This window comes from Capricornis sumatraensis, chromosome 13 (genome assembly GCF_032405125.1).
Source record: "Capricornis sumatraensis isolate serow.1 chromosome 13, serow.2, whole genome shotgun sequence".
Classification (NCBI taxonomy): domain Eukaryota; kingdom Metazoa; phylum Chordata; class Mammalia; order Artiodactyla; family Bovidae; genus Capricornis; species Capricornis sumatraensis.
The window spans coordinates 63,572,093-63,585,380 of NC_091081.1; the positions used below are offsets into that span (position 1 = coordinate 63,572,093).

At 46.2% G+C, this 13,288-nt stretch overlaps 1 protein-coding gene across 1 annotated transcript in view; it reads left to right on the forward strand.

Annotated features, from left to right (window-relative positions):
* Positions 1–13,288, forward strand: part of ARFGEF3 (ARFGEF family member 3) — a 169,742-nt gene that overhangs the window by 122,241 nt on the left and 34,213 nt on the right. Inside the window, exons 15-22 of the mRNA XM_068985407.1 lie at positions 1,188–1,295; positions 1,639–1,854; positions 2,015–2,125; positions 3,825–3,975; positions 5,973–6,290; positions 8,295–8,428; positions 11,017–11,162; positions 12,612–12,791. Coding sequence (XP_068841508.1) covers positions 1,188–1,295; positions 1,639–1,854; positions 2,015–2,125; positions 3,825–3,975; positions 5,973–6,290; positions 8,295–8,428; positions 11,017–11,162; positions 12,612–12,791 — 1,364 coding nt within the window. The remainder of the gene's footprint in view (positions 1–1,187; positions 1,296–1,638; positions 1,855–2,014; positions 2,126–3,824; positions 3,976–5,972; positions 6,291–8,294; positions 8,429–11,016; positions 11,163–12,611; positions 12,792–13,288) is intronic.

Sequence of the window (13,288 nt, forward strand, 5' to 3'; positions counted from 1 at the left end):
TTTGAGCAGCAATTAACCTAGAGCTTAGGAACGTCCTTCTGGTCTTTTCATTCTGTGCAAGGAAAAGCAATAGCAGCAGTCTGGTGATCAACACTGTACTACCTGTGGCCATCCCTTATGTCATGTCATGTCAGAGTGTTCTGTACAACTGAGGATTTTAGCACTTGGATAAGCTTTGTGTTACCTGAATTCATCAGTTCATTACCTAGCACGTAGGAAACAAAACTGTGTTACATGGCAGTTTCTAGGATGTCATTTGACCATCAGTCAAATTAATTCAGTGAAACTAGTCTGTTCCTACTGTAGTGGTCAGATATTTCTCACTGCCTTCCCCTGACCCAGTTTTACTGAGATATAACTGACTCATAACACTGTATGAAGACTATGAATACTAAGTCCGATTTCTTCCTTTGCCAGCCTCATGACCTTGGGCAATTTTCTTATTTTGAAAACTTATTTCCTCCTTTGTGAGATATCAATAGGAAAAATAATACCTACCCTGCCTGCCTACTCGGAGTTGTTGGGAAGGTCTAATTAAAAAATGTTAAGTGAAAACACTTTGAAAATGATACAGTGTTACTAGTAAGGTACTGTGCTGTCCAAGGGCTTCCCTAATAGCTCAGTTGGTAAAGAATCCACCTGCAATGCAGGAGGCCCCGGTTCGATTCCTGGATTGGGAAGATCCTCTGGAGAAGGGATAGGCTATCCCCTCCAGTATTCTTGGGCTTCCCTTGTGGTGGCTGCTTTCCAATCAGGTTATATGATAATCTTACCAAAAAGACTTACCCTCCTCTTAATTCTTATGAGGAAGTACTGAAAGATCCATGTTGGAGTAACCTGGTACGTATAAAGTGTGGGAATAATGCCTTGGTTTGGAATAAAAGGGAGTATTCAAACGTCAAAATATTCTAAATCAATAGATTTTCTAATAACAGAATTTATCTTTATTTTTTCTAAGAAAAAATATGCATCAGTCTAACAGAAGAAAGCTCTAGCAATGAAAGAAAACTGTACTGAATGGATAAAACAAAAATTTTTAACATTCTGATAACAGGTTGTTATATACTTGGTACATAATGGATCCCATGGCTATTCATTGGGGGGGAAAATGAATACTATGGTAGCTGTTTCTGACTAGAGTGTTCTTTAAAAATGGGGGGAAACACCTTGCCCTTTTTCCTTAACAGATATCGATGGCTTAGAGAGCAGTGCAATTGGAGGGCAGTTGATGGCCTCAGCTTCAATGGAGTCTCCTTTCACCCAGGGCAGGAGAATTGATGACTCCACAGTGGCAGGTAGTGACTTGGGTCTTGGGTTTATGAATGTGCATCCATCGTGTGTGTTATCATCTATTAAGTTATTATGCGGCAGCTTTTTGTGCTGACATAAATGAATTAAGATTTTTGTCTTGGCAGGAAAATACCTGATAGAAGTTACTGGCATCACCCATCTGCTGATGCCACATTCATTATTTATAAGCATAAACTGAAACACAGTCTGATATCCATTCCATTGTATTTCCTGTAGTAAAATTGCATATATCTCAGTAATTTAACAGGATGGCCAGAGAACCCCATGCCATTCATCACCAGGTCATTTTTGTCTCTGGAAGGTAACCCACGCCCCTTCACATTCTAGGTGTGGCGTTTGCTCGCTATATTCTGATTGGCTGCTGGAAGAATTTGATCGACACTTTATCAACCCCCCTGACGGGCCGAATGGCCGGCAGCTCCAAAGGGCTGGCCTTCATTTTAGGAGCTGAAGGCATCAAAGAACAGAACCAAAAAGAACGCGATGCTATCTGCATGAGCCTCGATGGGCTGCGGAAAGCCGCGCGTCTGAGCTGCGCTCTAGGTACGGCAGGTGGAGTATTCCTGACCCGTGGTCCAAGGGGTGTCCCTGAGGAATGCGTTATGAGTGGCCCTGGTGGACAAGTCTTTTAGAAGTAGTTTTGCCAGATGAACGGCTAGAGAATAAACTCAGTTAAATGGTGATGTGTTTGTTTTCTCTAAAGGAGTTGCAGCCAACTGTGCTTCAGCCCTCGCCCAGATGGCAGCTGCCTCCTGTGTCCAGGAGGAGAAAGAGGAAAAGGAAACCCAGGAACCCAGTGATGCCATAGCACAAGGTAGTGACAGAAGGGCCAGAATCTACCTGGAACCTCATGTGAGGTCTGCACACACAAGCAGACACATTCCTCCCTGTTGCATGTGTGATACATGGCACACTGTATACACCACTGATGATGAGACCCTGCCCGACCACAGACTTAAGTCTGTTTTATGGGCTGATCCTCCAGACACTCAGTAGATCCCTGTGAAGATAAGAGATATACTGGCCCCTGGTGACTAAGAAAGTGCATGTGGCTGCTAGCCAGAGGCCCCCCGACTCAGCTCTTCACACCTCTGGTGTTCTCTGACCACTGGCTTTGGAACTTCCTCGGGTGCACATTTGAGGACCCCTCAGGCTACAGGGGGAGGGCAGAAGAGCCTGTGTTCTGAAGTGGGGATCACACTGATGGAGGAATCCTGAGAGGAGGCTCAGGAAGACTTTTCTCTTGGAGAAAACCCGAGCTTTGTGAACTCAGGATAGAGTTGATTTTTAACGTGATAAAATCAGTTCATCAATGAGGCAGATGGTTATCTAGATAAGAGAAGAGCCTTTCCCATAGCAATGGAAGATGAATGGTAGGCAGCAAACAAGGGAAAATTGGGAGCTTGGTCCAACCTGTGCTAACAGTATATCAGGTACAGAAAATAAGTAGTCACAGAAAGAGTTGGCATCTTTTTAGCTGAGAAAATACAGGTTAGGCTGGTGTTCCTTGAACTTGAGTAAGTGAGTTCCTCACTGGAGATCCATGTGAAAGCGGATCAACTCTCACACATCTCCACTGTTAACAGCAAAAGGGTATCACACTGGCACTTAAAATGTACAACTATAAGTTACATAAAAGCACTTAAAGATCTCCGAAAACTATTAAACCAGAGCTAATATTTGAATTATAGACAAAAAATTAAATCAGTATCACATCCAGGAGACAAATGATGCTTTACTAAAAATCAGTTTGCCCCTTACAGTAGGAGCATGGTTTGGCTTCCTCTGAAGTGACCGTGCTATGTTTCTGGGTTCTGGACTCGATTATCCCACTAGACCCATCTTCCAATGACTGGACACCCTGGTTCATGGAGGATGCTCTCATTTGTCCCTGTCTTGGCATTTTGCATAACTGACATTTTCGGTCACCTTCTACATCCTTTCTCACGCATTATCTACACTTTTTAAAGTATTATTTGAAGATCACAAGTATAAATGTAAGCTCTGGGAGTAAAATATGGGCATTTTCAGTTATAAAGCAGTCACCATGGTACTCAGAGTGTACAAGCATGTTGTTTTAGATGATCATCATTGTGAACACCTAACAGTAAATAAACCTCAGAGAGGACTTGCTGACTGCCAGGAATTCTTTCTTATTTTCAGTATGAGTACACAGGAGCAGAGGATGGTTCTGGGCACAGAGAGCTTTAGCTGGGATTGGCACTCAAAGCCCATCCTCACTGCTGTGACTGACCCAGATCCCAGCTTGAATCCATCCACTTCTGAAACTGCAGAGCTGGTGTCACCAGTGTCTGTGGGCCTGTGGGCTGGGTAGTTTGCATGATGAGCCTCAGGGACGTGTCATTGAAGATTTCACTGCCAGTGACCTCTAGTGACATCTCCGTTTCCTGTTGCCCTTGCACAAGCACGCGTTCTCTCCTTTCCCTCCAGTCTCACTCCCCTTCTGTCTCCCTTGCTTGGGCTGTACTATAATGAATGTCTTTCTGGTGCAGTGAAACTAAAAGTGGAGCAGAAACTGGAGCAGATTGGGAAGCTGCAGGGGGTGTGGCTGCACACAGCCCACGTCCTGTGCATGGACGCCATCCTCAGTGTCGGCCTGGAGATGGGCAGCCACAACCCCGACTGCTGGCCACATGTGTTCAGGTGCGCAATGGGATCCCCGCCCTGCAGGCCTGGCACCTGCCTGCCGTGAGGGTGGGGAGGGGGTGCTGCATGGAAGAAGTAGACTCCCATGCCTGCCAGCACTTCAGGGGTGCTTAGTCACTAAGTCATGTTCGACTCTTGGCAACCCCATGGACTGTAGCCCACCAGGCTACTCTGTCCATGGGATTTCCCAGGCAAGAGTACTGGAGTGGTTGCCATGCCTTCTCCAGGGGATCTTCCTGACCCAAGGATCAAACCCATGTCTCATGCATTGGCAGGCGGACTCTTTACCACTGAGCCACCAGGGAAGGCCCTGTAGATTACAGTAAGTCACAGAGTTTGGATAAACGCTAAGTGAGAGATTAAAAAGAGAAGAGGGAATAAGGGCTTAACTGAATATATGTGTTGAGGAACACAGTGACAGAACTGAATTTAGAAAACAGTGAATTATCACTTGACATTGTCTGAGAGGCAGATATGTTATCCCAGGGAAGAAAAACTGATTCTTAAACAGAGTCTGGTAAAAGACCACATAAGTCAGGTGAATAAGGCATATCTAAAAGCTGGTCATGTATCAGTAACATAACATTCCTGTATGTTTAGTAATGTCTTTATTGAAAGGACTTTTGATAAATTACATGGGTGCATAATAAATACAACTTTTGATTTATCTAGACAAAGAAAAAAATGGAATAGCCTCTTGTGCCAAAATTGGCCAAAAATTTGACTCTTAGCTTTGTAGTATCAACATAAAAGAACCTCCCACAACACCTGTAAAAAACAAAGGAAGAGCTCTATAGTCCTCCCACGACCAAGAAGAAAATCCTTCCTCCCCCAGCACTGGCCATCAGCCAGACCTGAGACAAAGGAAGGACCACCGTCCCCCAGCAGCAGGCACAGGGCGACTGCCCGCCTTCTTCCCCTTCTCCTCGGCATATACCCGCCGTCTCCAGGCTCAGTTCTGGCCGAGCAGAGGAGGGGCGCTCGGTAGCAGGATGACAGCCCCATGGCCGGGCTCAGGCGTCCTGATCTTGCCTAGGGCAGTGGCCTAACCTAGGTTCTGTTTATTGTCCTCAAAGAAAATCCAGCCTTGAGTGAGTTCGGTTGACTTTCAAAGATCCTTCTAGGGTTGAAAAGCCCACGAGAGGCTTTTGTGGAGAGGAGCATGTGAAAGGGCCAGGATGAATTGGTGTGGAGCACAGTGGGTTCTACTGTGGGGGCTGGTGACCAGATGTTCTCCATTGCTCTCACAGGCAAACAGGAAAAAGATTTAAATTGTACCCAAGTGATTTATTTGGATCAAAAAACTGGCCCGATTATGGAACATCAGAGTAGATTATCCAAAGTAGTCTTTCCTAGTAGGTGGACTTATCCTGGGATGAGGGGTCTCCAGTCCCAGGTCCTGTCGGGGAACAGTTTGTTTGGAAGCTGAAGATTGTACTATGTTGTGTCTTTTCTCTGAGTTGACTGTGATCAGGTGACTACTCCGCCCCAGTGGGGGTTATGTGGAGCTGTCAGGATTCAGTGGGACAAAGCTGGGCAGAATCCCTGAAATGAGGGCCCACTGTGGCCAGAGAGCCAGTTCACCATATGCATATTCATTCTGGGATCTCAGAGAAAGGAGATGTTTCCCAAATCCTGACTAGACCACAAGACAGAGAGGGATGAGGACCCTTTGGGAAAATGCATTCAAATAGCCAAAGTCCTGATAAGCCAGTATCTGGACAGGACAGACTGAGATGAACAGAGTTTTGTTCCCATACTTTCCCAGATGAATCCCTTGCACTCCCACCTCCACCTCCAGGCTGTGTGGTCCAACTCAAAATAAATGTATATAGTGAGGAGAGAGGGAGTGGGGAGCAGGGAGGGAGACGGCCTTCGCTGCGATTCAGGAGGGCCATGAGGCTGGCCCAGCTCCTCGGTATCTCCTTGTGGGGTTGACCGTGCTGGGCTGGCTGGCTGCAACTCAGCAGCTGCTTATGTGTGACTCTCTGCAGGGTGTGCGAATACGTGGGCACCTTGGAACACACCCACTTCAGCGATGGCACCTCTCAGCCCCCACTGACCATCAGCCAGCCCCAGAAGGCCCCCAGAGGCGGACTCCTTGGGGACCCGGAGAGTGAGGGCTCGCCCCAGGAGCAGAGCCTGGAGCAGGAGAGCTCCCTGAACGCGGCCCCCGTCATCCAGCCGCTCTCCATCCAGGAGCTTGTCCGAGAAGGCAGCCGAGGCCGGGCCTCCGACTTTCGTGGGGGCAGCCTCATGACGGGCAGCAGTGCTGCCAAGGTGGTGCTCACGCTCTCCACGCAGGCTGACAGGTGCGTGCCATTCCCAACACACCTGGGGCGGTGCGGGGAATGGAAGGCCCCTCCGCTCCCCCTTCCCTGCTCCATTCCCCCTCCACCGCTTTCCCTTCTCTCCCCACTGCCCCCCAGAGCACCCTTCCCCTGCTGACCGCACTGCATCCTTCTCTTCTGCTTGCAAAATCATTCCCAGGACAACTTGATTTGTTAGCTGGTCATGAAAGCCTCTTGTAACTTTTTTCAAGCCCACCTCTGTCTCCCATACCACACACTCAGTATGAACTCTTGTCTATTGACTCTTGTCTATTGGCTGGAGGCTTTTGAGTGGAGAGCGGGCTACCCAGGGCAAAGGTTCTGCACTTACTCTGTGTCCACAGGCAGCTTCCTCTCCCTGGGCCCATTTCTCATAGCAAAATATAGTCATAAAGTAACATAGGGTAACCATAACATTAAATTAATAAGTTTGAAGCAGTTAGAGCTTGGCAAATAGTAAATGTTCACTATTTTTGATGGTAATATTTTAAAATCCTATACCCAAGAGTATGATCTATTCTAAATTGATGCCCAGCAACCCCGTTAAGGTGAAGAGGGAGAAACCAACAGTCATTCCAGCTGTTTAGTGGCCCTTCTTGATGTGGAGACTGCTTTGGTCACCTTCACCTGGAGACCATCCCACTGCACTCCCCATAATTGGTGGTTGTGCCCCAGACCACCCAGTACAGGTGCAGTGAGGTTCACACAGGAGTACAGAGAGACGTAGGAAGAGCATTGCTGGCTGGGCTCAGAAACCTGAATTCGTTCCTGGCTTTGATATCATCCCAACTGGAAAGTCATGTCTGTGTAAATAGTTGCACTGAGACTCAGTTTCTTCATCCACTAACTCAGGTCAATAATCCCTTTTTCCTGTTTAACCATTAAGGTGGCTTTGAACGTGTTTTGAAATCTGGAAAGTGGTACACAGGTGTCAGGTGGGATGTCATATTCTCCCCACTAGGAAAGAAGAAAAAGAAATGACTAATGAGATCTAGAAACCAAATGGTATTGAAATTGCAGACCACAAGAAAGATGTATTTGTTTCAATAATTTATAAATGATTAATCCACCGATTCCTATCTTAAAACCGTGTGCCTTGTTATTCAACTTCTGCTGGAGACACTCTCCCTTTCACAGCACGTGGCACCCCACAGGGCTACTTGCCCATCTGGTGTCATCATGGATTTGGAGGTCGGGCATCAGCTTGACCCCAGAGCAGAGGGAGGCTGACTCGCCTCATTCCTCAAGTGCCAAATAAACCGGTGTTTGGTCCATCATTCCGAGGTCCAGTGAGCCTCTGGATCCTCCTGTGAGCCTTGCTACCTGCATTCCCTTCCTTCTCCCTAACTCCTTCTAGAAATGTCTGTGCCCAGCGGAGTGGAAAACAAACTGCAAGGTCCATCATGTTAGGGAATATTCATTATTGCAGTAGATGCTTGAGCATTACCATGTCCAAGGCTCTGGGTATATGAGTCAGAGGAGTAAGAAGGTCATTTCCTGCCCCAGGGGGCATACAGATCAAGTTGACCCTGCTCCCGAATCCTCCTCTGGGCCAAGTCCAACATTATACTCATCAGTTGAAGCCCAACAAAAGCCTTGATTAATTTACTGGGATTTTCTTTACTATAGTTTATGAAATCGAAGTTAATTGTGAGGATTCCATTCCCAGTTGTTCAGCCTCTGTGAGTGATGCTTTGCCATCTTTCAACTTCTTGCCAAACATTTAATGAGTGCTCATCTCAGCTGAGTTATGCCATGGGGCTACAAAGATTTTTTATTTTTAGTATGGTCTATGCCCCTCAGATTAAAATCTTGTAATTAGAGCAGACTTGTACTCAGCAATAATAGATAAAACAATACCGTACATTTCTTTATAGCATTTACACAACATTTTCATTAATCACATTTAAGAAAATTACCATAATCATTCTGCATAAAGACTTTGCTGAATTGTTTCTAAGTAACAAGTCTTTTTCTTTCATCCAGGCTCTTCGAAGATGCTACAGATAAACTGAACCTCATGGCTCTGGGAGGTTTTCTTTACCAGCTGAAGAAAGCATCGCAGTCCCAGCTTTTCCATTCTGTTACGGAAACAGTTGATTACTCGCTGGCGATGCCAGGTAATTCTTGCCCTGCAGAATGTGCCATGAAGCTAGCAGCAAGCAACCCAGATCTCTGATGCCAGCAGCCTGCCTGAAGACTTGAGCCCCCTTTCCTCTCATACACGGCCACCCTGGCCAAGTTCAAGTGCAGATTTGTCACGTAGAGTTGAGACATGATCGGTGTGGGTGGTGCTGGCTGGGGGTTGGTTATTATCCTTTGTGAATGGAAATGCTGCCGCCGCCACAGTTGCACTGGTTGTCACTGGTTGTTCTGCTAAGTTTTGCTTGTGATGTAGAAATGGTGTGGTAACTCGGTGCAGATAGCTTCACACGCAGGTAGGAACTTTTCTCCATATCACAAAGCACACACCTGCCTTAGTCCAGCCAACTTGCAGGAGCAACTTCTAATTTCAGAAAGGCCTGGGAGAGAAAAATGGAACACGCGACAGAAGCCTGAGGCCGCTCTTAGAAAAACTGCCCCAGGGGCATGTCCCTTTAATGGTGGGTCAGAATCACTGGGCTTCCCAGGTGGCTCAGTGGTAAAGACTCCACGTACCAAGCAGGAGATGCAGTTTCGATCTCTGAGTCGGGAAGATCCCTTGGAGTAGGAAATAGCAACCCACCCCAGTATTCTTGTCTGGGAAATCCCATGGACAGAGGAACCTGGCGGGCTACAGTCCATTGGGTCACAGAGAGTCAGGACACGACTTAGTGACTAAATAACCACAGAATCACAGTCTTCATGGATGTTACCAGGTGAACACTCTCTTGAAGGCCAACATGTGGGAGAGTGGGTAGAGGTGTATTGAATCGCCCGTGAGTGGGTCCCACGTGAGTGGCGGGTTTTGCTCACAAATGCACCTGTCCATTGACAGCTAGGTTGTGCTGTTAACAGTGAGTACCTTGTTCCCAGAAATTCAGGCAGAGGCACAGAGCCGTGTGCCAGGATCACACTGTGGTGGCAGGTTGAATGGCACAGCCTCTGAGGTCCTTTCCACCATTAGGAATTTTGACTCTTACTGCAGATTCTAATTTGAGAACCACAGTGCTTTCCTGTGAGTTTTTAATAGACTTTAAAACCTTAGCTATATAAAGCCAACTTTCCAGACCCAGCCAACTGCCAGAGAATCTCTGTGCCCAGGGGCAACCTTCAAAATATTTTGCATGGAGAAATCAGCAGACTCTGAGCATACAAAAAAAAAAAAAAAAAAGCTGTGAGGGGCAAGAAGCAGCAGCAGACCTGGGAGGAGGAAGCGTTGACTTTCAAATCAATCAGATCTAAGTTAAAATGCTGCCTTCACCCCTCACCAGCTGTCAATTTAGGCAAGTCAGCTCACCTTTCTGATCCTGTTTTCTAATCTCTACATAGCAGTAGTTGCATTTACTTCTTAAGGTTTGCTTTTAAAATTAAAGTGATCACAGACAGAGAACAGACTTGTGATTGCCAAGGGGGAAGAGAGGTGCAGGAGAGATGGACGGGGAGTTTGGGGTTAGCAGATGGAAACTATTATATATAAGATAAGCAACAAAATCCTATTGTATAGCATAGGGAACTATATTCAATATCTTGTGATAAACAGTATTGGAAAATAATATTTTAAAAGTATACAATGTATATATATGTATACCCGAATTACCTTGCTGTACAGTAGAAATTAACACATGGTAAATTAACTATACTTTAATAAAATAAAAGTGATTAAAGACACAAAGAACCAACACAATGTTTCATGCAGGGTAAACATTCAGTAAATGTCAGTGATTTTTGTTACTGTCATTTTGAAGTTTGTTTGATATGGCCAGGCTCATTAGAAAGGCACATTCTGGTTGGTAGAGGCTGATTGTGATCAGCATTTTGTGGGCATTGTGGGAGGAGCAGGAGGACATGAGCAAGAAGAGTGAAGAAGACTAAGGTGGCAAAGAAGTTTCAAGAAATCACAGCAAGCAAGGATTGTACGGAAGCAAGACAAAGCAGGTTAGATCGTATGTTACTGGGTATCAAAGGGGCCTGACCTGCTTGGCAGGGGCTTCAGAGGTGCTGTTAAGGACCGACAAAGTGGACAGCGGCTGTGAACAATGGGACAATAACTGCAGCCACTGTTGCTAAGAGTGGAGGGCAGGTAGTCTGTGCCAGGCCTGTGCTGAGTACTTTTGAATATTAGTCATATTTCATCCTTGAAGTAATTTTAAGAAGAAGGCACTGTTATCCCACTTTTACAATAAGAAACTGTAAATTAGGTAAACTTCTGGCCTATGGTAACCCAACTGTTAAATGATGGAGCCAGGATTTGGGCCTGGGCAGCCGATGCCGTAACCTTTCTATTGATACTTAACCACATCATTCTTCCTTATCACAAGCATTGTTCACACTTGTCACAGCAGGCACTAGGGACGCTGTCGTGAACAGATGGGTGGCCTCTGACCTTGTCGACCGAACTCCTGTTCATTCTTGAATCCGGGCTCCTTTCCTATCTTGGCAAATTCGCACCAAATAATCCTACTTATCAAGTATGACTCTTTGATTTTCATCCTCTAGCCATGCTTAGACAGGTCAAACTATTTCTGAGTTTGGGATTGATGGCTTTTATGGTCTTGCCTTCTTGTAGGAGAGGTGAAGTCCACCCAAGACCGCAAAAGTGCCCTCCACCTGTTCCGCCTCGGGGACGCCATGCTAAGGATCGTGCGGAGCAAATCGAGGCCCCTGCTCCACGTGATGCGCTGCTGGAGCCTCGTGGCCCCACACCTGGTGGAGGTAAGCGCCCTGAAAGTGGGGAGGCCCGGGGACTCCAGGCACGGTGGGGACAAAGGCACTGTGGCCACACTGCCTGGTCACAAGCATCATCCTTCTCTGATTACACCTTATGGCTCCTATCAGCCCAACGGTGGCACTGCCCTGGTCTCACTCTGACCCTTCTTTATACTTAAGTGACTTAGCTGGGCACCTCATACAGCCAGTTTCTTATTCTTCATGGTCTGCTACCAGCCTGAGTCTGGCACTTCTTTTTTGTACGCAAACATAACAATGTCTTTTGTTCCTGCCAGGCTCCCTTTTCTAATTGCTAAATATATTCCCTCTACACAGGGGAACCATACATCCTGGTTTTCTCAACTGAATTAACACTCCTAGGACCTCTTTGACTTTCCAAAGGGAAGCAGTTTGTTTGATAAACTATATGGTAATCTAAATATCCATCTAATTATCTCAATACATGATGACTGGCTACTTCTAAGTTGATGGGGAAATCGTTGCCCTGTTTGACAGTGGTAACTAGTCTGCATAGCCCTTTAGCACTTAATCTGGTAGAGCTCTGCCATAGCTCATCTGGTCTCTCCTCTAGCCAGCTAGCCCTGGCTTGTTCTTGTGGAATTCTTAGGATTCCAAAGGAAAGCAAGAGGGCAAATCCCAAATCAGAATTATTTTCTCAGTCTTTTACGTATATAATGCTTGCTATTATATAATATCAAATATTATGTAAACAAAGCAAGTCACACATCCAAGCCCAGGGTCAGTATGGGAGAGGACTTCTAAAGGACACAGATACAATGATGTGAGGCAAGTAATTCATCATTGGTGCAGTCGCCCCACATCCCCGAGGGACAAATGACTCATCTGATCTTCATATGTTTGAAGCACAGCTAGCAAGGATACCACGGACAGTTTCCAGACAAGGTTCCAGTGTATTTAGTCAGCGTGTTCTATACTACCCCCCAAAAAATGTCACATTACTGGGAAAAAGAAGAAGAAATTATTCTACCGCGTGTGTGTTAGTCGCTCGGTCATGCCTCTTTGCAACCCTATGGACTGTAGCCTGCCACACTCCTCTCTCCATGGAATTCTCCAGGCAAGAATACTGGAGTGGGTTGCCATGTTCTCCTCCAGGGGATCTTCCCAGGTACTGAACCCTGGTCTCCTGCATTGCAGGCAGACTCTTTATGGTCTGAGCCACCAGGGAAGCCTGGTTATTAGAAAATCTTATTTTTCTAGAAACTTCAAAGTGAAACTGAAGATGTGTGTGATCAGTTGGTTAAATTCTTTAAAATGCAGTTTAGTGTGCTGTTTGCTGATACTTATCCTTGAACTCTTTAGCAGAGTTGCTGCTTCCACCTCCCTCCAGGAAGGTGGGTTAGGAAAACCTTCAGGAACCAGGTTCTTAGTTGCCTGAAGTCCTGAGGGTGTTGGACTCTCTTGTGAATTTTTCAGGCTGCCTGCCACAAGGAAAGACATGTGTCTCAGAAGGCAGTTTCCTTCATCCATGACATACTGACGGAGGTTCTCACGGACTGGAATGAGCCACCTCATTTTCACTTTAACGAAGCTCTCTTCCGACCATTCGAGCGTATCATGCAGCTGGAGTTGTGTGATGAGGACGTCCAAGACCAGGTCAGTGTGTCACCGTCGCGGCGCTGCCATCTTTGCCATAGCCTGCCAGCCCTCACTGAGTGCACCGGCAGGACTGTTGTGTGAGCGCTGCAGATTTAATCTTTCCAGCACTGTAACCCTATGTGAAATCAGGGACCAGAAGAGGGTAAGCAGTTTAGCTAAGGATCTATGACCAGTGATTGGTGGAGCTTGGCTTTGAACGACGCACCCTGGCTATACTAGTCTGTGCCCTCATACCCACACTGTACTCTTAACCACTGTCCTGCCCGCTATGGAAAGACAAATGGTAAAGAAACTAGAGACTTCGTATCTATCTTATGATGACGATCTAAGAATACAGATCCTCTGTCTCTGAAATCTACTAAAAATGTTAAATAAGGGCTAAGCTTTTTAATTACACTGACACACAGGCAAGAAAGTAAGGAATATTAAGATGCCCAAAGCTAAGGAACAGTGGGAAGCCAGAGAAGCAGAGCTGTGAGACTGGATTGGCCATG